General features: G+C 35.7%; 2 protein-coding genes across 2 annotated transcripts; both read left to right on the plus strand.

Moving 5' to 3' along the window:
- Positions 1 to 319: 319 nt before the first annotated feature.
- On the plus strand, positions 320 to 14,909 carry LOC110113200 (probable serine/threonine-protein kinase At1g54610). Its single transcript, XM_020845666.2, has 8 exons — positions 320 to 1,379; positions 4,267 to 4,551; positions 4,667 to 4,984; positions 6,545 to 6,772; positions 8,409 to 8,512; positions 8,655 to 8,757; positions 12,179 to 12,649; positions 14,237 to 14,909. Exons 1-8 carry the CDS (start codon positions 861 to 863, stop codon positions 14,432 to 14,434), a joined length of 2,226 nt encoding a protein of 741 aa, XP_020701325.2. The 5' UTR covers positions 320 to 860; the 3' UTR covers positions 14,435 to 14,909.
- Positions 14,910 to 17,322: 2,413 nt separating this feature from the next.
- On the plus strand, positions 17,323 to 18,540 carry LOC110113187 (glucuronoxylan 4-O-methyltransferase 1-like). The gene has a single exon (XM_020845646.2). The coding sequence runs from the start codon at positions 17,576 to 17,578 to the stop codon at positions 18,464 to 18,466; it is 891 nt and encodes a 296-aa protein (XP_020701305.2). The 5' UTR covers positions 17,323 to 17,575; the 3' UTR covers positions 18,467 to 18,540.
- Positions 18,541 to 25,766: the final 7,226 nt, after the last annotated feature.

Below are 25,766 nucleotides of genomic sequence, written 5' to 3' on the forward strand. Positions count from 1 at the left end.
TCTGTGAAAACTTTAATGTTATTGCAAACTTCTTTGATGTGTGCGTACTGTGACAGTAAGTTTTTTTTACGGTTCCAAATCCCTAAACAATATTTATCAATAACTTCATCATTTAAGTTGTTTGGTTAAATATAGCAGTCATGACCAATTCTTAAAAGAAAAATAAATTATAATGATTTATTAAAGAATTCTATCTTATTCACCATTTGAACTATATAAAATAAATCATCTTGCATATGTTAGGTTAAAATTATATGAATAAATTACTATATATTTATTAAGTGGGAGGTTTGAATTAGTTAACCTTTGTTTTTTCTCTCAACCAAGATCAACAGATGCTACGCAAATAAAACAAAATCTACGGCGCGCTTAGTCAGAGCCCCCCTCCGCTCCAAGCGGGAGCCGGAGATCACGCGGTGGCGATCTCGCCTTCCATCTCTTTCAGATAAATCGTTAGTTTCTGCTTCCATCCGTCGGATCCCTTCGCCACTCCGCGTTTTTAGTCCCCTGAACCTCTTACTCTCTCTCTTCTGGTGCAAGTCCTCCACGCTTCTCTTCGTTTTTTTTTATCTGCTTTATATTGTCTGTGTACTTTCATTGTTCTGAGAAAGGCTCGGTTGTGTCGTGCAAGCAAGCAGAAGAGTGGCGTTTGGGTGTGTGTTTTTATTCCTGTTGCTTGTTGTAGGGAGTTTGATTCCTATTTTTATGAGATCGGGGAAGGGAGGGAGTAGTGGCGGTTTAGGGTTTATTCATTGGAATCCTCTTTTTTTGGGTGTGATTTAATTTTGGGGGGAATTTCGGTTAATGGATCTGTGTTTCTAGAGACATCTTCAAGTATTTAGTGGAATTGGGTGGGGTCTATGGGCTGTTTTTGCTCAAAGGGGATCGAAGGAGAGAAGCTAGTCCACGGCAGGAGAAAGAAGCCCCTGAAGAGATTGGCTGCTTCATCTGAGAAAGAAGACACAGTGGTAACGGCTGTCGGTGTAAGTTTGGGTACGGAATCTATTGATCGAGGGAGGGAAAGGCTGATACCGGAGCCGGAAGAGAATGGCATCAACCCGTATCCTCTCCTGCTTGGTAATGGAACCGTGAAAGATGCAACTACGTTTGAAAAGAGCAAGAAGGTTGCAGTTCAAGAGAGATGGGATAGCCGTGATGGGTGGGCGGAACAAGTTGGCCTGGTTTCAGTTGGTGATGAGGCTGGAGATAATCAGCAGCAGAAGCAACAGCAGCAGAATCTAGTGATCCCCAGTGTGAAAAATGGGACTATTGCGGAGCATGTAGCAGCTGGTTGGCCGTTCTGGCTCACTAAGGTTGCTGGGGAAGCAGTGAAAGGGTGGCTGCCTAGGAAACTTGATTCTTTCATCAACATGGAAAAGGTTATCTTTCTTTGCTTGCATAACCTAGACGTGAATTACTTTCGTTTGGTTTGTTTAATTTTTTCCGCTTCCGCTTTAATAGGATGGTACGTTTCTGATTGCATTGCAAATTGTTTTTGTTGTCTTATTTTAGTTTTAGATTTGTTGTGTTATGGAAGAGTCATGAATTATATATCTACATCTTATTCACATAGAGATAAGTGATCTTGACTGCAAGGCCCACTTTTGCGATGGTAGTCGGCCTTAGTTATCCTGTTGATAGGATTGATGTTAAATCCTAGCATTTGAGTGGAACCACCTGATGCTTCACACTAGGGTTGATGGGTCCTGTATTATTTTGGGGGGAAGGAAGGAGAGGGGGAACTATGCAAAGATGTAGTGGAAGTGGACTTAACTTGAACAGTGTTAAGGCACAAGAGAAGGAAGGTCGGAATTTGGGCGTAGGGTAGGTGGTGCAAGGGGGACTCAAGCCACAAGCTGCTAATAAAATGATGTGGATGGCATTTAGAGGACAAATCAAGTTTATTTGTAAGAGTGGCTGTTGAAAGGGACGGTGGTGGTAGAGAAGATAAAGCTGTTTGCATGGTACTAGGAAATGTGGAAGATTGCTTTCCATTGGAGAGATTATGAAGATGGGATTGATTGATTGGGTGATTAGAATTTTAATAGTTGAAAAGTTTGTATTTGGATGAGAAAAATGTTAGAGCCAATGGCTTGAACTTTTGTAATATTAGTGGCTTTCTTTTATTGTGTTGCTATGCTGTAGATATGTCTCCAGCCATGAAAACTTTGGTGACTTTAAGGAGGCCCTAATGAGTTGATGCTAAGATAAGGGTTTGTAGCTTGTAGCGACTGAGCTGCAAGACCACTAATATGGCATCTCATGTATTGGTGTTGTTGAGCCATCATTGAATAATGGAGGGTTCTTTGATCTGAGATAGATTATTAGAAGTGGTTAAAGGTAAAGTAAGTTAGGTAAGCTTGAGGGTTTTAGTGACTATTATGATCGGATGCTCCTGAATCATGTATGGCCTAGATGATGCTAGTTAGGCCAAGATATGTTGGACCGTCAATATATTACGAGAAACTTATTGGATCATTTAAAGGTGTGCTTGTCTAAATAGATTGGTTCAATTCTACCATCAAGTTTGGAGATCTTAAGTTACACCTACATGTTGGTGTAAATTTTGGAGTGTATGCTAAAGAATGACCGATCTATTGCCTATGAACTATTGCCCCTATTGCTAGATCCAAACCATCCAATTTAATGAAACAAACATAAATTGGAAGAAGCTTGATTTATGGCCTTAAACTCCATCTCCTCTTGCCTCATTCATAGTTTATCCATTGTTGCTACAATAGAACCATAATAAAAGCTTTGATGTAATAGCCAACTATTGAAGCCTTTGTCTGACCATCTTATCATCTATTGCAGTTGCTCATTAAGTGGATTTAAGGTCCTCATTGGGAACATAATCAAGCTTGTAATCCAAATTTTAGATTACCCAATCCAGCTTATGTTGGAAGCTAAATTATCATTCTTTCAAACACTTAGAAGAGGCATTAACAGAACCAAATTTAAATATCGGAAATTGTCGTTCAATATTTAGAGGGTTTGTTATTACCTAGAGGACATGTCCTCAAATTCACAAGAATAGGGAAGGTGAATATTAAGGAGCTCTAAGATGTGAATTTGATGAGGGAATGACCCACCAGTGAATTGTTGTGAGTTCATTGTTGTTGGTGTCTATAAGAGAATTCCATCATTGTTTAAAGCACCCTACAACCTTCCAGGTGCAAGTGTGGTTTCCCGGATCAAGCATAGATCAATCTTGTTGGGCTCGCCCTAGTGTGGGCTATGCTGGTAATGTGCTCAGTGAGCGCCATGTCTTGGTGGCTAGGTGGGTAGCTGGGCTGCATTGAACAAGTTGAATTATCTTTGAACAATTGGTGTGGCTGCATAAAGGTGCAGTAGAATAGTGTTTGTGGCTTGGAAACGTAGAAGGTGCAGTGGAATAGCGATGGGGGCTTCTATTTGGGCCATCACATGGAGGGGGAGAAGGAATGGAAAGTGGCATGGATCTGTCTTGAGGCAGGATTGAATTGGTGATGATGGATGAATCTGGCCATCGGTGGAGGGGGGAGGGGAAGCTGCTGCGGTGCCCACATGAGATTGGAATAAGAGGGAAAGATGGGCTTTTAAGAATTTTATCTTTATTTTGTTAGTTTTTTTACTTAATCTGCTCTACTTTATATTTATAGATGTACTAAATTTTAGGTAAATATAGCAGGTTGCTTATCAAGCTAGTAAGCCTAGTCATAGCCTACTTGAAACTAGATTATCCATAGATTATACTGATTGACTAAGTTGTAAGTGTCTTTATTGTAATGCCTGATGGAAAGGTTTGAGTACAATAAACTAGTTCCCTATGAAAGAAGAGATCTAGGAATTACAGCATTTGTATAGTTTGCTTGATCTCCTGGTTTGCTTCTCTGGATAAATGGGTAAATATGATGCAGGTTCACCGTACTATCTGAAGTTTTAACACTCACTACATAGCATAGGATATGAGCACTGGTAATTAAAATGTAGATTTTTCCAGCCATTTTACTCAACAAATTTTGCATTGAATTTCCTATTAGGAATGCCAAACTTCGAGCTTCTACCTTACTATCACATGTTCTCTAGAACTTTGATATTCATAAAATGTTTGCATCGGAATCTATTTAATTTTTTGTACTTTCAACTGTCTCAATATGGTAACAATAGGTGGCTATTCTTTGTTATTTTTTTCATCTTAAAAATATTAGTAATCAGAATTATATTTTATGGTTATGTCCTACTTTTTTTCCCCTGCTTTCCATGAATTTTTAATTACTTTTGCAGATTGGTCAAGGAACTTATAGTACCGTTTACAAAGCCCGTGATCTACTCACTGGCAAGATTGTTGCACTTAAGAAAGTGCGGTTTGTTAATTTGGATCCTGATAGTGTTCAATTCATGGCAAGGGAAATTTATGTTCTCCGTAGGCTTGATCATCCTAATGTTATCAAACTTGAAGGTCTAGTGGCTTCAAAAATGTCAAACAGCCTGTGGCTTATATTTCCATATATGGAGCATGATCTAGCTGGACTTGCAGCTAGACCTGGGATTAAGTTTACTCATTCTCAGGTGCTTGATTTAGCTTCTAAATAGTAATTTCTTAATCTAGCACAACTTATCTGAGTTTAGTGTTTCTCCTATTTTAATGTTCTTATTGTTTCAAGGAGTTTACTTTGGATTTCAGGTTAAGTGCTTTATGCAACAGCTATTCAATGGCCTAAACCATTGCCACAATAATGGGGTTTTGCATCGAGATATCAAGGGAGCAAACCTTCTCTTAAATGATGACGGCATACTTAAAATAGCAGACTTTGGTCTTGCTACATTTTTCAGCAATGAACCAAAGCACCCTTTAACAAGCCGAGTTGTAACCTTGTGGTATCGACCTCCTGAACTTCTGCTGGGTGCCCAAAAGTATGGAGCTTCTGTTGATTTGTGGAGTAGCGGTTGCATGCTTGCGGAGCTGCTTTGTGGGAAGCCTATCATGCCAGGAAGAACTGAGGTATTATTGGGATAACACATTGCATCCTTTGATGCGTACAAGTTACGATACAAGAGAGCATATAAAAAAAATGATGTTCAGATTTTAAATATTTTAAAATACTTTTCAAAGTTTTCAAAATATTTTAAATTATCTCAAAACTACGTAACTAGGGGTCCGATGGTTTTGGTAGTCTGAACCTATTGCAACACCTCGTGCTGATCATGAAGTATTATATTATACTCGAGTTGATGACAGTAGGCATTAACAAGTTATAGGTATCAAACTAGTAGCTGGTGATCATACCATATTGTGTGGATGATAGATTTGTCACATATATAGTTGATTGTTATGTGCAAAGTTGACCATCTTAATGGCGATTTTAGTAGTGATTTGAAGCTGAAATCATGCTGTGATGAGGAGGAACAGGTTTTAGAGAGGATTACTTCATACAAATTTTAGCCGTCCAAAATGTTCAGTTTTGGTCTGTTTGATCTGCATTGCATTGTTTGGGTGAGATTATCTAACCAATATTCTTATTCATGATTCGTGGTTTTAATTTATCGATCTGAACTGATTCAATTCATACTTATCTATTTTCTAACCTCACCTATGTCATTCTTCTGTTCTTTTCTAGGTTCTACAGAGCACAATCCTCTCCAAAGAACCTTTTTCCTCTGTCCTACCATGCATTGCAGCTCCTGTTCTCTTTCATTATTCTTTTTTTAATCTGCAAAACCCTTCTTAAAATTAAGCACTTGATGAGGTAGGCTAATAAAAACTTTTCCGTACCAAAAGAAGATGACATTCCTAAATTTGATTGGTCCACCGATGAAAGTGAGGTCCAAATGTTTTTTATTTTTAGTAGATTTTTTGCGGACTGTAGCATCACTCTTTTTTGTGACAGTTTATTTCTATAAGTGGTAGTCATCAATCCTTCTATTATATTACAAGTTTTAGAGCGCCTAAAAGCATTTTTTTTCAGTACTTTTCTTCCCTAATTGGATACGTGTTTAAAGGAACCGTATCCCTTGTATTTTTGTTAGTTTAGTATCAAGTGGAATATACTTTTCTCTTTCAGGCACCACATTGATGGTTTATAATGGCAGCTAAGAATTGTGAGCTTGATATCCAAACATGTGTTGTATTGTGTGTTACCGCTTTTCATCTGTGAGAAGTCAAATTTATAGTGCTCTAAGAGATTACTTAGCTCAACTTTTATCAGTATTCATACTGTCTTGCACAGTTATTTGCACATGAATTGGGAAGCTCTTTTTTTTATTATGAGGAAATAGTATGTTATATTATATGATATGTTTGAACTTGCATTAATTACTCCGATCACAGGTTTTTAAAAATTAATCAAGTCTGGATAACGGTGAGTAAATATTTATTCTGAGTGTTCCTCATAAATTCTAACATTGTTGGAAATGTGAGCTATTTTTCCATCCTTAAATAGTTTCCTTTATGTGAACGGTGCTCCTCTTAAATTTTACTCTTGATGCATATGTTATGTATTGCATCTTATGACTTATTTCCTTAAATAGTTTCCTTTATGACTTGATGTGAGTAATTTTTTAGGTTGAACAACTGCACATGATATTTAAGCTGTGTGGTTCACCTTCAGAAGAATACTGGAGGAAGTCGAAGCTGCCACATGCTACTATCTTTAAACCTCAACATCCTTATAAAAGTAATATTAGTCAGGAATTCAGGGACTTTCCGTCTACTGCTGTAGCTCTTTTAGAAAGATTGCTTGCAGTAGATCCAGCTGATAGGGGAACTTCTTCTTTGGCCCTCGCAAGTGAAGTAAGTTTCTGATTTTCTTTTAATAGTTTCAGTCTGCTGTCTTGTCAGTTCAATTTAATTTCTAAGTGCCGGTTTTCTGCTACTTTATGCTTGAAGTTAGATCTCTTGACTCTGCAAAGTTTCATACTCACTTTCCAAATTGCATTAGATGCAATAACTGGTAATTAAGGTCACCCTTGCTTTTGATTTTTGCATTTATTTATATCAATGATCCTACTATGGCATCACCATTCTAGTACTTTCAATTTTGATAAGTGGACTCAAACTTCACAGAAGTTATGCTGAATAGGTTGGGAAAGAGGAGAAGAAGGTGCACCTTTTAATTCCTTGATTGTCGAGAAGGTTAGAGGAAGAAATGAGGAGGTAAATTGAAGAAATGGATTGGTAGATTATAAGAATGTGTACCTAAGCGGAAGAGAGGTATGAAGTAGAGACAGGGAAAGCTAGGAAGAAGCCTCATGGCTTTTTCTATTGTGAGAATGAGTGCCATATAGAAAGAAGGGTCTATTAAGCTGGAGAATTCTGGACAGCTCTTTTATATTTTTATTCCAATAATCAAGCATCATTATATTCATAACTCAAGACTGATGCATATGGTAGCATTCATAATTTTTGTGGACGATCACATTTTTTATGGACGATCTAATCTTAAAATAATGTGAAAATAACATGCATAGTGGTGAAAATTAATCATTTTATCATTGACAAGTGATAAAACAATAAATAAGTTCAAATGACTAATTGACAGCATCCGTTTTGATTAAAGACTATAGCCATGATATAAGACATTTAACTTAGTGCAAAGAGTCAAAACTAATTACTTAACGTAGATGTCACAAACTGCATATAGCGAATTATCCTGCATTATAGTGTTGGATCCTAACACAATAAATATGAGGTTGATATGTAAAACCTAAGCCCTTTAAATGCATCTATAGTAAAGGTCATGGTTACAGCAACAATAACATAAGTCTTTATCCCAATTTGTGGGGTGTAAAACCTAAGCCTTTTAAATGTGTCTACAGTATAGGTGATGGTTCTAAACCTTAAATTGCATCTATGTCCTCAAGTATAAATTTATGATTGTATCATTTCAATTTGCTTTTTTGAGTTCTCAGTTTGGTTATTTCTACCTGTTTAGTTGTTGCCTTTAGAATAAAGTTAAGCTACTCGGAAATTTTCGTTCTTTCCTTGATATTCTGGGTGTAAAAGAGCTGAGTTCTCATTCTTGCACTGAAATTTAGGGTGTAAACCAGCTAACATGAAAGAATTGGGATTTTTCTCATCTAATGAGCTGAAAAATGTTGTTCGTATTTACTTGTTTATTTTCAAGTTGGCTCGAACCAAAAATAAATTGAGCTAGCTCTTGTTCATATTCAACTCCCTTAGTCAACTAAAAGATCTTGTTTTAGCTTGGCTTGGCTTTCTTGTAACAAGCCAAGCTTGAACCACTCATTGAGGCAAACATGAGTTGTTTGTGAACATCCATCTTTTTTTCTTATGCTTCTTTCTGGATTCCTGGGTATAAATCTAGATTTTGCTAGCTTTTTTTATGAGCTTATTTTTAGTTATAGCATGACTTTTTTCTCATGCTGCTCCATCAAAGGGTGAATTTGTTTTCTTTTTAAACTTTCAGTTCTTTACTGTGGAGCCAATTGCATGTGATCCTTCAGACTTACCTAAATTTCCTCCTAGCAAGGAGCTTGATGCTAAGAAGCTTCGGGAAGTGGAAGCTGGAAGGTATATGAATTTTTTATAATCATTGAGCTTATTTGCATAGCTTTGCTGTTAGTTCTTGGGGCTGCTGAGTCTGTTTTATTTTCACCATAAAAAACAAATAAAGTGCACCAATTTTAACAAACTTCACAACTTTTATCTTTAGGCAAAGAGAGGCAGCTAAGATGGGAAATGACCGTGAATCTGGAAGAAAAGAGTTGAAAAATTCCAACGGAATGGCAATTTTAGATGCGAATGCGGAATCACAGGTATATTGCTTATTGGATTGTACTGAAATTCTTTTTGATTTTTTGGTCGAAAATGGATCATTCAAGTTCATTTGTTAACCTTGATTCTTTTTGGGATCATTTGTTTATGTGAAGGTTGACACATGTTGATTAGGGTGCTAGAAATCGTGCTTAACAATGTTTACTTCAATTCTAATTCATATACTTAAATTTGCTTTTTATCGTTTCATAATTCTTTTTTCATTTATTCATATTAAGTGGTACAGTAAATACAAATATATTTTCATAAATCCTTGTGCACTACGGCTATGATAATGTGTTGAATTAAGTTATAATGTCATACTTTAAAACTATGGAGAGGGTTATGGAATATAGGTTGCGGCATGACACTAATATTTCTCAAAATCAATTTGGATTCATGCCATGTAGGTCTACTATGGAAGCTATACATATATTAAGAGGTTTATGGAGAAGTATAGAGAGAACAAGGAGGATCTACATATGACTTTTATTGATTTAGAGAAAGCATATGATAAAGTTCCAAGAGAAGTGCTATGGAGAGTTCTACATAAGAAAGGGGTTAATAATGCTTATATTCAAGTCATTAAGGATATGTATGCAAGAGTTGTTACTAGTGTTCAAACGCAAGGTGGTTTAACCAAGTATTTTCCTATTTCAGTTGGATTACATCAAGGATCAACCTTATGACCATATATTTTTGCTTTTGTCATGGATGTTCTCACTATACATTTGCAAGAGGTTGTACCCTGTTGTATGCTTTTTGCTGATGATATTCTTCTTGTTGATAAGACTAGAGAGGGAGTTTAAGGTAAACTTGAATTATGAAGGTTAACCTCAGAGTCTAAAGGTTTTCATTTGAGTAATCTAAAATTGAATATATGGAGTGTAATTTTTGTAATAATAAATCTAGTGAGGGGATTGTGATTTTGGGCGATCAAGTCATTAATAAGAGTACACGTTTTAGATATCTTAAGTCTATTGTTCAGAGTGATGGTGAAATAGATTGGGATATTATTAGTAGAATTCAAATTGGATGGTTGAAGGGGAGGAATGCATCAAGCTTGTTGTGTGATAGAAAAGTCCCTCTCAAACTTTAGTGAAAATTTTATAAGAGGGCAGTGAGACATACAATGCTTTATGGTGCAGAATGTTGGCCATTAAAAGAGAAGCATAATGTTAAGTGTTGCAGAGATGAGGATGCTCGAGTGGATGAGTGGCTTTACTCTTAGAGACATGATACAAAATGAGCTTCTACGTGAAAAGGTTGGAGTAGCTCCAGTGGAAGATAAGATTAAAAAGAGTTGCCTTAGATGGTTTGGTCACATAAAACAGCGGTCTTTCATTAACCCGGTTTGGAAAGTAGATGTATTAGATTTGACTTATGTTAAGAAAGGTAGATGTAGACCTAAAGAAATGTTTGGTTAGAAAATATTAGAAATGACCTTTCTTTATTATATTTAGATGAGAATTTGACCCTTAACAGGACATAATGAAGAAAAAGTATTCATGTAGCTGACCCCACAGTGGGATCAAGGATTGTTTTTGTTGTTGTTGTTGTTGTTTGCACACTACGCCTAGCTTACCTTTAGGTCACTTTTTAATAAATCCTTCCACATAAATTATATCTAATTGTCTTATTGATTAATTTTTTAATCATTTTTTATACATGCTTAAACCATCCAAGTAAATTTTTTTATGATCTTTAACATGTTGCATCCGTGTATCTCTAGTATAATTATTTATGATATTTAACACACATTATTGGTGAATTGTTTGTTGCTTGGCACGCAAATCCATTTAACATAAGTACCTGCATTGTTGTTTGATAAATTTTCTTTTAATTTTATATGATAATCTCTTATCACATATTCTTTTCAAATAAATTCTTCAGTTTTACTCAAAATTTAACTCTAAATGATATATTCTCATCCATATCCTAGTTTTATATAATCGATTGATGTACTTAAACCTATCATATTTGAGTATTGCTTTATCTTCTTGCAATTTTGATTGGTAATAATAATTATTATTTTTATATCCACTTAAATGACATTTTGTTCGCAAATTTAGCCCCTTTTATAGAAGTTTCTTTTATTATTCTGATTTTAGCTTTATTTGGTGGATATCTCAGGTATTATTTATGCAAATCAAGGTAATATTTTTTGTCATCATTAAGATCAACGTATAAAAAAATGTTGACTTAATTTGATCTTCGATATAAAGGAGAATGAGAATCATGAGAGGGTGAGCACATGAGGAGGAAGAGAGTAGCATGAACCTTTAATAAGGCTCTAAGTCTTGAAGAGGAAGGTGGATAGACGCTGAAGGAAACCACCACCAAAAGATCTGTAGTGGTAAGGAAGGAGAATATGTAGAGAAAGTGAAATCTTGCCCTTTAAAATGATCTCCGACTTTCACCTCAAGCCTTGCTTACAAGTAAACTTTTTATAGCGAGGTCAGACATTTTTTGACCAATTTGATAAAGCCACTGCCACGGACCTTAGAAAAAGATTTGAGAGATTGCGAGGACTTGGAGATTCATTTTGCATACGTTAGCCTTAAAGCCATCCACCCACTGAAGTGCCTGCCAAAATTATAATGTTTACCTGACTTTCTAATAGATACAAATATTGAGTAGACTTCAAATACTTTCTAGAGAGTCAGCAAAACTCAATATCTACCCAAAAAAAGCAATTTTGAGTTGTATGCACGGCTTGAAAGTAAACTTGACCCAATTTTCATTATTTCAATAGTTATTTTTGCAGCTAATTGAAAAAAGCTTATAAATTTTATGATGAATTAAAACTAATGTTACTAAAGCTGCTGCCAATCTCTCATGGCTACTTGGTCCAGAGTTTCAAGCTTCGTATTCTCATGGGGAATGATCAATGAAGTGGAGAAATCCTTTTTTCTTTTCGGAAAAAGAGAATAAATGCTTATTTACACTATTTTGTAGCACTTTTTTATGTCTTTCATTATGACAATGTACATGTTATTCCTCTTCATTGACTACCCTTTTCGATAATCTATTTTTTTGAACCCTTTGTTTCCTATCTCCAAGATGATATCATCTAGCAATAAAAAAAGAAAGAGAGGAAGAGTTTGTTCCTCTTTTTGCACTCCTGGCAAGAAAAAGATTCCATTATATATGTTAAAAGACATTAATTAAGGCCACTTGAAATCATTACTTAGCACTCGTTGAATATCATAAACAGCATGGTTAATAACTGTGGTTGGCCTTATATTGTAGTTGCCATGTTTATCAATTGTAAATAGAGAAAATTTGATTACTTTACTGTGCAATAGAAGCAGTCCTGGGTATAGATTTTATTTATGGAATTCAAGACGTTCTATACAATTTATTTGTTTTGGATCTTCTGACATTCATCATTGCTTTTCGCTCTTACTGTTTGGTGCGCAGCGTTTGCATAAGAATTCTAGAAGCAGCAGTGTTAAGCACAAACCACGGGAAGATACTAGCTTTTTTTTCCTGAATGATCATCCTAGAGGAATGACGGAGAACGGCTTTGCACGCCGTGAAGGATATGGTCTGTCTGTGAGTAAGAGCTCGAAAGAGGATTCACGGCACGCCGTGCCTGGACTTTTGTCTTCAAATTCTGGCAAATTGAATTCTTCAAGGAGTCAGAGATCTCACTTGACCAATGGAAAAGTTGCCAGGTTTTCTGGCTTATCAGGTCCACTGGAAAGTAGCCTTGCCTCAACAAAGTTTCCTAATCATAGAGATGGTCATGATCAATCCTACCATTCCAGGCAGCTTCAAGTTTCATCACACAATCAGCTTGATGTTGGAAATGCTTCTGCCACTTACCAGTTATTTAATAGGCGTTCCTCTTCTCATAAGAGGGATGAGAGAGGAAGGGATTTGACAGCAGTAAGTCCTGTTCTTGTTAATTTCCATTTAGCCCATTGGATAGTTTGCTCTTCTCAGGAAATTGCATGATATAAACTTCAATTAATGATAGATTTAAATATCAATTAACGTCACTAGAACAAACCTGGACTTAGGCATAGTGATCTTCACAGCCAAACCGTTTAAGCCATCTTTAATAGAGCATGTGTGATGTGTTGTATTTTTAGGCCTGTAGTATAAATTTGCACTGTTGCATGTTTAAGCTTGGTTTGCATTGCAGTCTTATCATGATAATAATATCTGAATCTCGTATGTGTATTTTCAAGATATTTTAGAATGGCATGGAAAAAACCTTTCTAGTTTATCCTGCTATTTGAGTTCCTGAGAAAGGTTGGCTTGAGCCTTTAGCCCGGGAAATTAGGGCATCGACAGCCTTGCTGATTGTTGGGCGGGTTTGAATGGTTTATTTTATCTGAATCCATGTCTAGGTCCAGGTTGGTTAAGGCCTTTGAAAAAAATCTGTAATATTCAACCCAATCAGAACCCAACTCAGTATACCCAGGTCTAAAGTTATATTAAATCTGTATTTTAGGCTTTGTTTGGAACTGCTTTTTTATTAAAGCAGCTTACTAGTATAAAAATTTTAATTTTTGTATTAAAACTACTTTAAGAAGCAATAAGAAAGCCATCCCGAACGAAGCCTTAGTCTTTGCTGAGAGCAGCGTCTTTTTGAATTGCAATAAATCTTAGATGGTCTTTACACATTCAATTTAGATTGTTTATAGAATTTTTAGTGCATAAATAACTCCCATTTTCTTTTATCTCTCAAGAAATTTTTTTGCTTGTTTGCAAAAATTTATACTAGGAGCTTCTGACGTAGTTGTGATAAGGAGCGGCTTTTCATGGTAACATTAATCATATGTTTTGACATGGCCAGCCAGAGTCAGCTGTATATTTTATATAAATGCCTAAAATTTTTTGTTGTCTTCAAAATTAGTATAAACGTCTTTCATTCCTTAAGCATTCTATGTCAAAGCAGGACAATTATAGTATGATTATAATTTTTTCTTCTATAATATATACTTCGCTGAATACTTGGAAAAACTGTGAGTCAGGATATTCTAACCCATATTTAAATTTTAATCAATTAGTCTTATATTGTCTTGATTATTGAAGTTTTACGCTGGTTGTCGACTACCTAAAGTAACCTTCCATTTTTCTCATCGAGGACTTGGGACCTAGCAACGGACTTAGAAATGATCTTTCTTTATTAGATTTAAATGACAATTTGACTTTTAACACTGCCGTTGCCAGGTCCCAAGTCCTGGATGAGAAAAGTGGAGGGTTGCGTTAGGTAGTCGATTGTAGCCAATCACACGTAGTGGGATGAAGGCTTGATGTTGTTGTTTTAGTCTTATGTTGTACTTATTTCAAAGCAAATATGATGGTTATAAATAAAATCCATCCTGATCTTATGTCAATTAGAATACCTTAACACAAATTTTGTACCTAAAACTTTCTAAATTTTCTCCAACATCTTAACTTACATATTCCTCGCAGCACATTTTGATATGCTTCTAATAACCAATAACTTTTGAATGGTCCCAGGCTTATGAGCACAAGAGAAACAGAATAATGTACTCAGGACCATTGATGCCCACAGTGGACAACATTGATGAAATGCTCAAAGAACATGAGAGGCAGATCGAACAGGCAGTACGCAAAGCTTGCATCAAGAGAAAAAATGATAAAATGTATGGTGTGAAAAGCCAGTCTGAAACCTTGCTCTTGACTGGCAGAATTTGAAGATATGCTTAAAGGCTAAAGCTACTGATTTCAAATAAATGGCCTTCTATGGAGCTAAGGAAATTTCATCAAATGGGTAATTAATTTCTTCACTAATTTATGTTTGTTACCATAAATTAGTTCACATACTAAGTAAATTACACAGCTGACTTGTTTTTGTTGGCTGAAATATCCAGTTTATAGGTCAATTTCACAGCTGCTTAATGCTTTTATCCTCCAGTTAGAGCTTTTAGATTTTTTTTTTTTTTTTTCATTTCTTTTGTTTCTTTTTATCTGTAGGAAAAGTTATGAGATAAAATGTTAGGTTTTTTTGGCCATTTGGCTTAGTTGGAATGTTACAGAGGACATTATTAACCTGAAGTATGTGGGAGGTTGAAAAAATGGGCCTCCCCTGCTACAGGCCTGGAATTGAATCTATTTATTTAGCTGGTTACTTTTGTACATAATATGTAAAGTTCTTTTAGCAGTTTCTTTATGATTTTGTTAAGTTGTTTCTGTTTATTTTTAGGTTTATTTATTGCTTATTATGGAGAGAATTGGTCATTGAAGTTGGATTGTTCTCTCCATTCTACAATAACATGAATCTTTTTTCTCCATTGTTTTATTAGGAGTCAAATTCTCATTTAAATCTAATAAAAAATTATTTTTAATACTTTCTAATTAAGGTTTCATTTGGGACGGCTTTTTATTGCTTCTTAAAGCAGCTTTCTAGCATTAAAATTAAATTTTTTTGTACTAAAAAGCTGCTTTAAGAAGCAGTAAGAAAGCCGTTCCAAATGTAGCCTAAGTCTTTTCGATCTATCTCTATCTTTTTTAATATAAGTTAGATCTAATATATCTACTCTCCTAATCGGGTTATAAATGACAAGAATTATATGTGAATTAAATTTTATTAATTTTTTAATGACTTAATTATTCATCAAGGCTATGAAAAATAGAAGGATGATATCAAAATATATAAAATTCTTTTTAGAAGTTTAGGTATTTTACTTGTTAAAATCATCATATAGAGAAATTATTATGTGGAGTTGGGATGATGGAAGCGGCCGGATTGGCTGTGTTTTTATTGAGTTTTTGCTGAGCATTTACAAATACACGGTAAATATTTAGATAATTTTTTATTATTTTTTAAATTAATTTTTTTAGTATAAAATTAAAGAAATGTATTGAAAAACTGACGTATAATGCAATAAAAAAAGCTGTTCTGAATGAATTTTTTTTTTGGGACATTTAGGTCATTTAAGGCAAACTCATACATACAATGCATACACAAAGACTCGAACCCAAAACCTCTTAGTTGGAAGCATAAGCTCTCAACCAACAAGTCAAGGTGAGTTGTGTCTGTTCTGAATGAAGTTGTTTGGTTTTTTTTTTTTTTTTGCTTTTAAGAAATTTTTTATTCGAGGATGCTATTTTTTACAGGAGCTTTAAAAAAATTAATTTTTTACAATAATTTTACATCATCTTTATAAAATACTGCAATCTTGTTAAATGAGATAAATTATTATATGTGGAGTTCGGATGACGGGAATCGGCCGGATTGGCTGTGTTTTTATTGAGTTTTTGCTGAGCATTTACAAATACTCGGTAAATATTTAGATAATTTTTCTATTATTTTTTAAATTAATTTTTTTAGTATAGAATTAAAGAAATGTACTGAAAAACTGACGTAGAATGCAATAAAAAAAAGCTGTTCTAAATGAAGAAATCGCGATTCATATTAAATAAATTAAATAATATTTGTTAGTCTTTAATATTTGTATACATATAATTTATTGAATGTTGTTGAAACGGTTTTATAAACATATTGTAACAGCGATTTTCGTGCATCTCAGTATTAAAAAAAGAAAGCGGGAGCGCGCGAAGTCCCATCAAATACCAAACGGTGGGTCCACCGCTCAATTCGCGATCAAAATCAGGGATTATAGTAATCGAAAACCGCACCGCAATCTGTTACCAAACACATGGGATATTTACGCTATTTACACTGCAATTTTTATATTTGCAAAAAAATGCAACATTCATACTCATTTTTATGATTATCAAATTAATGCAGTCATAAATATCATTGAAAAATCGCACCATCATTGTTAACATATCGCGATCAAATTATATTTGTTGATGCAGTTCATAAAGTTATTTAAAAGAAATGTGGAGATGGGAGAAATTTGTAAATAATTGTTGGGAGAAATAGAGGTTAGGAAAATTTCAGGGAATGAATTTAAGCTTTTTGATATGTGAAAGGATTAGGCTAAGGGAGACCGACAATTACTCCTGAAAGTGGAAGCATACTAATTGAAATGAAATTAAAATCTTTTTTTTTTTTCCGTGAACTCTAAAGCTTACTCCTCCCTCGAAATCCTAAACTTAAAGAACGTTGACTCGACAAGGTTATTTGTAGAATCTTTCAAACATAGAATTATTTTGTGCAGAGATTGGACGCAGAACGTTGTTTGCAGATCAATCAAAATGTGGCACGTCAACAGTGCCAAGCTGCGGTACCGAACTAAGGGGTGACGTGGCGCGTTCTGGTTGGTGTTCGGATGGCGTTTGGTATTTGCACAAATTAATGAATGCAAACAAACACAAACACCTTTACTAAGGATGATTACATAAGAAAGAGACAGAGACTCATCAAATCACGATGATTCTCACACTATAGAGCAGTGTTCACTAATGAAGGAGGAAGATGCTTCAGTATGAATTCTCTCATGTGCTTGTGTTGAGAAATATTGGATGAATATAGTATATGTAGGAATTAGATATATATATATATATATTCCATTTATAAATTTTATTTATACATTCCCCAGCATCCATAAAATTTAATGTTGCACTACATAATCACACTTCTAAGTTCTAACAAACAAATTTCACATTTTAATATCATTCACATTTCATAAAAGTCATAACCACTTTTTAAAAAAAGAAAAATAGAAAGCTAGCCACCAAACCTTCATCATTATCACACACAAGTCTCTATCTCTCTCCCTCCCTCCACTTTGCTTCCACTACAAGAACAACCTCCTCATTCAAACCTTCCTCCACCTTCTTCTTCTTCCTCACCACTCCCCCAACAACCCAAAAAAAGCCCTAGAAACTCAATCCCCTATTCTTCCTTCTTCTTCTTCTTCTTCTCCCATGAAAGCGAAGCTTTCCTCCTTCCTCAGAAAAATGACTTGGTCCAGAATCCAAAACACCCTACATATAAAGCTCCTTCTCCTCAGCCTCCTCCTCCTCTTCCTCTTCCTCCTCCTCCTCCGCCCCACCCCCTCCTCACCCCCATCGCCAGCAATCACCACAACCGCCTCCACCAGCACCACTACCACGGCTCCCGCCGCCGCCTGTTATTCGAAGATCCCGGAAAGCCTAGCGGAGACAATCATCCACTACGCAACCTCAAACACCACCCCGCAACAGACCCACGCGGAGATCTCCGTCACCGCTCGAGTTCTGCGGCATCGTTCCCCGTGCCGATTCCTCGTCTTCGGCCTCGGTCTGGATAGCCCTATGTGGGCCGGACTCAACCACGGTGGCCGCACCGCCTTCCTCGAAGAAGACGAATCCTGGATCGCCACCGTTCGCGCCCGATTCCCCTCGCTGGAAACCTACCATGTCCGATACGACACCAGAGTCCGCGACGCCGACGCGCTGATGGAGATCGGAAGGCGGCCGGAGTGCTCGTCGACGGAGACGACGGAGCTGAGGGGTTCACTTTGCGGGCTGGCGTTGAAGGGATTGCCGGATGTCTTTTACGATGAAGAATGGGATCTGATAATGGTGGATGCGCCGACGGGTTGGATACCGGAGGCGCCGGGGAGGATGGGGGCGATTTACACGGCGGGGATGGCGGCGAGGGGGAGGAAAGCGGAAGGGGAAACCGATGTATTTGTGCATGATGTGGATCGGAAGGTGGAAGATGAGTTCTCCAAGGAGTTTTTGTGTGAGGGTTATCTGCGAGAGCAGGTGGGAAGGCTCCGCCATTTTAGTATTCCGAGCTACAGGAAGAAGAAGCTGCCCTTTTGCCCTTAAAATTTTTGTGAGATGGCTTTGTTGGAATTATCACAATTTTTTATCTTTGCAATATAATGTTTAGGAAAAATATTTGTCTTTCTTCCAATAGCTTTATCAAATTTATTTTTTGAGATAAATATATGATAAAAATTTGAATGGATAGTTTGTATGTTACATTCATTTCAAAATAAATCTAATAATTTGAGGTTTATTTTGATATAATATTTCCTTAGAATGTATTCTTAGTCTATTAGATATGAATTATATTCACTTTAAAATAAATATAAGTGTTATGAAATGTATCAATGATTAAATTTGAATTATGGTATACACCTTATATTTTCTCTTGATTTTTATGTGAATATAGTTCTTCAGCTGAAGAGATTATTCTATGCGAACACCGGATCATTCGGGGGTGAATCAGAATATGTCACATCACTCTGTACGTACAAAGCGGTACAAAGCTGCGATACATAGTAAAAAAGTTCATGACGCATTCTGACTCGCCTCCGGACTGTGTTCGTATCCGCACAGAATAATTATACCTTCATCTGTCGCCGTTGAAAATAAGTTTTCTCAATATGACAATAAGCACCACATGCGTCGTTGATTTGTAAGAAAGAGAGGGAAGGGTACCCCATGCATCCAACGCATGTGGTAAAAAAGGACCACAAGAGAAACATGAGTTGATATGAGGTTTCCGAGTAGGGTTAGCCCAAATGCTTGAATTAAGAATTTTTCTTAGGGCATCTCCAATTTGAAACTTCATTTCTAACATTAAAATTCAATAGCTGACATCAAATAATAATTCATCTTCAATCGAACTTCATTTCTAACATTAAAAATATATATATTTCTAACCCAAAAAATGGGTTTTGTGACTGGTGTGACTGTTCATAGAGAGATAACAGATAAAAAATGTATTTCCATTTGCCATTCGGATGGAGGCTTGCAAGAACTGCAAACAAGCGAATGATGTTCAATTGGGGATACCAGTGAATTATTGGGTTCGAACACTGGACAAAGCTTACAGTTCGGTACTTCACAGTACAGAGCAGTACTTTACTCGGTACTGTGAAGTATGGAGTTCGGTACTTCATAGTACCGAGAAGTATTGAGCTCGATACTGCTTGGTACTGCTCAGTACCAAGTAGAGGGCGATGTGGCGCATTTTCAATGGCTCCGGACGGCATCCGGTGTCCAAACCCAATAATTTCCCCATCCAGAGCATTCCCAAGAATACATTAGAAGGGTTGGATGGTTTGTGGTAGAAGTTTGTTGTGTGAAAGATCAGAACAGTGAGATTGTTGGCATTGCATGGGTATCATAGAAGATTAGAAGTAACCAATGTGATCCCTAAACTTGAATTAGTGCGGTTTAATTGCTAATTAAACAATTTTAACCCTAAAAATTGATAGTTAAAAGGGAGAATTAGATGTTTGATTGTACTTAATGATTTTGTTTAATATAATCAATTGAAATACAACACATTAGCATACAATGGTGCGTATATGATCTGTATATGGAAAGCAAAATAGCATGTGAATTATAAAATTGATATGTAGACTGTATAATAAAACAAATAAATAATGAATAACAATATATATAATTTGTACAACTAAAGAAATTATGATCAGTACAATATATAAAAATGGATATTCCAGATCTAAACTCAACTACCATTTTGAAATCAGAATAATGAATAACAAAATGCCGAGATCTTAATCATAGTAAAGTTCATTCTCTCTCTCTCTAGAGCAATTACTATGTCAGGTCACCGGACGCGTCCAGAGACCAATAATCACGCGCCACGTCACCAGGAGCTCGGTATTGAGCACTCGGTATTGCTCGGTATACGTCCGGATTTTCAATTTTTTTTTTTTTTCGGACGTAATAATTACTCCTCTCACACACACATATTGGTGAAATATGGATGCTCGTTTGATTGTTTTGGCCCAAGCAATTATTTAAATAAAAAAGTAAATTAAGCTCGTGTTCAACTAGTCTCTAATTGGATTTGATGGTCTGGGTTTTAGCACGTTTTGTGAAATGGGCTAATATGAATGAAGAATTTCAGCCCACTATCCAAATAAAATAGTCACTCAAAGCCCATTATGGGCCAGTAGGGGCCAATTACAGCCCAGATTAAGTGGACAAGCAGATGGGTAAAGTTAATTCTAATGCATCATTTGTATGTAGCTTTCATGACTTACATAAAAAGGTATCTATACATAATGAATAGAAAAATGAGAAATATTTTAGCGCCCAAAAGTGAGAAAATAAAAATAAAAATCCTGCAAATAATTAGGCTATAATTCATAGATGATCTAAGTGCTTTAAAACACTGAGTTTATAGCAGTTTGAATGATAAATTACCTATTGGTAGCATTTTACTTACCTATTAAAAGTTGCAAAGATTATTTAGGGATCATTTGAATAAGTATGTTGAAATCAATTCTTCCATTTGAAATCTTCAAACCATAGGAATTAATGTAGGATACCAAAGAGGTTCAAATCAAGAGCAAAGTCATCACTTTATATAGCCTTTCATTTCAAAAACATCTTTATTCTCTTTGCCTTTTAACTATGATATATGCTTAGATTGTAATAACCTGAAATTTTCTGAAGAGAAAAAAAAATAATATAAATTTCTATTTGCTCTAATGTGCTTCAGCGCTGAGATTGTTAACGCTGCAGCGCTTGGCCTATGTGTGCATTAATAAGCTCATCACCACAACGTTTCAGTTCAAATAGAAGTTCAAATTCTCTTTTTTTATTTTCAGATTTTTTTCAAGTTGTTAAGAAGATAATGGATTTAATGTGTGGAGAATCTTGATAAAGAATACTACAATTTCATGCGGGGAATTCGGACCTTCAGCTCCTCTCAATTCTATCACCCCTCATTTTCTTCTCCAAAACAAATTTAAAATTTAAAATCATTCTCTCAAGCCATATGTCTCTATTTTCTCTCTCTTCTCTGTGAATTTGAGTTGCATTGATGATGATATAATGGGATTTAAAAAAAAATTATATTATTCTAATATAATACGTATCAGGACGAACCTAAGAACAATTAAATTTACATTGCGAATTAGTATTGTAAATGAAGAGTTTGTTGTGTGCTAATCTTAAAGTATGTACATTAATTTAGAAATTCATCGTAATATTATTTGTATCAGAATTATTTTATCATCAACATTGAATTTCCAAAAATTAAGCTAAGTGTTGCAGAGAAGAGGATGCTCAGGTAGATGAGTGGCTTTATTCTTAGAGACATGATACGAAATGAGTACATAAATGAAAAGGTTGGAGTAGCTCCAGTGAAAGTTAAGATTAGAGAGAGTCGCCTTAGATGGTTTGGTCATATAAAATGACGGCATTCCGATGACCCGGTTAGGAAAGTGGATGTATTAGATTTAACTTATGTTAAGAAAGGTAGAGGTAGACCTAAAAAGACTTGGTTATAAAATATTAGAAATGACATTTTTTTATTATCTTTTGATAAAAAATTGACTCTTAACAGAACACAATAGAGAAAAATGATTCATGTAGCCGGCCCCACTTGGTGGGATAAATGCTTGTTGTTGCTGTAATATTCAATTTTCAAATAGAAGGAAAAATATGCAAAGGAAAAAGAAACTTGAATATGAAAAAAAAAAAATTATGACTAATTAATTATATTAATTTTCTTCAGAATAACATGGGATAATATACTAATTTTATAATGATAAAAGGCCTCGATAAGAATAATCTCAATCAAATTTCACTAGAATAAGTTCTGTATTCATTCAATTTACTCTGTGCGTATGATTAATTCTCTTACATTATACTAATTTCAAAATAATTTTATAGGAGATTTATGAACATATCATGAAATTTTTATACAAATAATTAAATTTATCTATTTAGTTATATAATTTTTATATCCTTAAATTATATTGGATGCGTTGATTAGGCAAAATTTTTGATCCATATTCAAATTGAAAACTTCCTAAAATAAATGCAGGGCCATTTGAACTTTGATTTTAGCAAATTTATAATAAAATTGAGCATCTCAATACTACAAACTTTATGATGCCAAATGTTGGCCATTAAAAGAGAAGCATAATACTAAGCTAAGTGTTGCAGTGATGTGGATGCTCAGATGGATGAGTGGCTTTACTCTCTATCAATATAATGGGAATTATATTCTCATCAACATTGAATTTTCAAAAATTAAGCTAAGTGTTGCAGTGATGTGGATGCTCAGGTGGATGAGTGGCTTTACTCTTAGAGACATGATATGAAATGAGTAAATACATGAAAAGGTTGGAGTAGCTCCAGTGAAAGATAAGATTAGAGAGAGTCACCTTAGATGATTTGATCATATAAAACGAAGGCCTTCCGATGACCCGGTTAGGAAAGTGGATGTATTAGATTTGACTTATATTTAAAGGCAAAGGTAGAGCTAAAAAGACTTGGTTAGAAAATATTAGAAATGACCTTTCTTCATTATATTTAGATAAGAATTTGACTCTTAATAGGACACAATGGAGAAAAATATTTCATGTAGCCGACCCCACTTGGTGGAATAAATGCTTGTTGTTATTGTAATATTCAATTTTCAAATAGAAAAGAAAAATATACAAAGGAAAAGAAATTTGAATATTGAAAAAAATTTATGACTAATTAATTATATTAATTTTCTTCAAAATAACATGTGATAATATACTAATTTTATATTGATAAAGGCCTCGATAAGAATAATCTCAATCAAATATCACCAGAATAAATTCTATATTCATTCAATTTACCATGTGTGTATGATTAATTCTCTTACATTACACTAATTTCAAAATAATTTTATGGGAGATTTATGACATTTTTATAACAAATACTTAAATTTATTTATTTAATTATGTTGTGGGCTAGAATATATGCAACGATAGAGTTAGAGTCCTACGTCTTAGCCCCTGGAAAGGGGAAAATCATGGGGCTTTGCCCAGTTGAAAGTGATTCTACTAGAATTTGAGTAGGTTACAGCGGGCTAACTCATCCTTGAGGGCGATCAGATTACAAATGTCAAATGTAAAGGTGAAATCTCGTGACATGCAAGGATGCAAGTCTGGCGTCATTTGATGGTCTGACGGAATTTCGGGCCTAGAGTAGCAGTCCGACAGAAGTATGGGTGTCAGGTGGTGGTCCGATAGAGCTTAAGGTCTTAGGTGATGGTCTGGCAGAAGTGAGGGCCTCATGTGGTGGTCCAACGCATGGCCTAAAGTGGTGGTCCAACATAAGTGAGGGCCTCAGGGCCTCAGGTGGTGGTCCGACTGAAGTGAGGGCCTCAGGTGGTGGTCCGGCAGAGCTCAGGATCTCAAGTGGTGGTTGGGTAGAAGCGAGGGCCTCATTTGGAGGTCTGACGAAGCTCAAGGCCTCCAGTGATGGTTCGATGAAGTGAGGGCCTCAAATGGTTGTCCGGCGAAGCTCAGGACCTCAAGTGGTGGTTCGACATAGCTCATGACCTAAAGTGGTTGTCCGGCAGAAGTGAGGGCCTCAGGTGGTGGTCTGGCGGAGCTCAAGGCCTTAGGTGGTGGTCTGGCGTAACTCCGGCGGTGGCCGAGGAGGCAAGAGCGATCTCCGATCTCTCTCTTTTCTCCTTAGGCTTATCCCTTTTTAAGAGGGATTAGGGATCTATTTATATATTTCTTAGAGTGGCATGACCTGCAAATAGGAGGAGGACCAAGGGCAAAATTGGGAGTGATTTGGATGGACGACTGATGTTGAATGTCTTGATTGTGGACCGTTCGTTAGACATTTGAAGGTCTTAATGATGTCAAAATTCTACGATCTTGGGCTCATTGGATTCGTCTCGTTCAGACACTCAATTCGACTATAATCATGCTATGTTTGGAAGTCGTTTGGTAATCTAAAGTGTGGTTTGAACCTTTCAACAATGCTTTGGATCCTTGATCTGGAGCCATTTGGGCTCGAATTGAGTCAATTTTGGTGTCATTGGGTTCATATTTTCAAGATGTTCAGTTTGACTGTAAGTTTGCTAAAATCGTAGTTCGGATGGTCCCAATTTTAATTTCTGAAGTTTCCAACTTGATTTTCCATCAAGATTCATGCCCGACCAAGATAATTTTTTGATGATGTACCAAGTTATATAATATTTATATCTTTAAATTATATTGGATACGTTGATTAGGTACTATAACGACCCAAGATCCGTGTAGTGAAAGGATTCATCTGATCGATCATTCATTTTCTTTTTCTTTTTTCTCCATCCGTTATTCGTATCAATACACACATCCAGAGCCAGAGATAATTACATTACAGAAAGAAACAGCAGCGGATACTAATTCACATATAGTACAACATAGCACAGACAAAAAGCGTCCAAGAGGTCATATACAATAGCCGCACCGGCTACAAAAGAAAGCCTACCAAGGCTACAAAACAAAGAGCGACAGAACTCGACGGAAAGATCTTCAGACTGGAGGCCCTGCACCTGAAATATTAACCACATATAATGAGCTTACAAAGCCCAGCAGGTCACCAAAGCCTACAACTGAAATCAAAGCACAATCGAAACAATATGCAGGTCAATTGAGTCAAGTCAGCTATGATCAATGAATCTATGCAGGTACGGAAATCAAATCAAAGCGAATCAATCAATACTCAATAGTCAATACGGCGGCAAAAGAAACGTCACAGCTATCAAATCAATAAGTGCTTTCAGTCAATATCTATTCATCGTAGCCCTTTTCTGTCAATCAATATTATCAGTTCAATCAGTCATGTCGTCTAGTCAATCTATTGCATCAATTAAATTCATATTATAGTCAATAGCAATATATAATATCAAATCAATCAATAACTGACTCGTGTCAGAGTACACAACAGTCAATCCAATTATGTTCAATGAAACTTTTCTACCTCGACTATTTATGGAATTACAGAAATAAATTAATTCATTGCATGGTTTGAGAAAGGTAAGGAATCCCCCCAGCCCAAAAAAAAAAAAACAGATTAACCCAATTAATAACACGCTATTATTTCACCCCTTCATCCTCACAATCAAAAGTACCGTAAACTAATTGCAATCCCAAACCACGGACCTACAAATTCGATAGGGTCAACAGAGAGAAACAGTAGAGAAGAACGAAGAGGTATAAAAGATAACCGGAGCTTTCAATGGCGCAACGCCAGATCATCATCATTCTCTTGGCACAAGAGAGAACGAATCAGGCAGCGATTAGAGCTGGAAACAGAAATGGATATCTCCAGCATTTTAAGAAACTTATGGAGAAATAAAGAAGTAACTCAGTAGTGTAGC

This window comes from Dendrobium catenatum, unplaced genomic scaffold, assembly GCF_001605985.2.
Source record: "Dendrobium catenatum unplaced genomic scaffold, ASM160598v2 original_scaffold_144855, whole genome shotgun sequence".
In the NCBI taxonomy this organism is placed as follows: Eukaryota; Viridiplantae; Streptophyta; class Magnoliopsida; order Asparagales; family Orchidaceae; genus Dendrobium; species Dendrobium catenatum.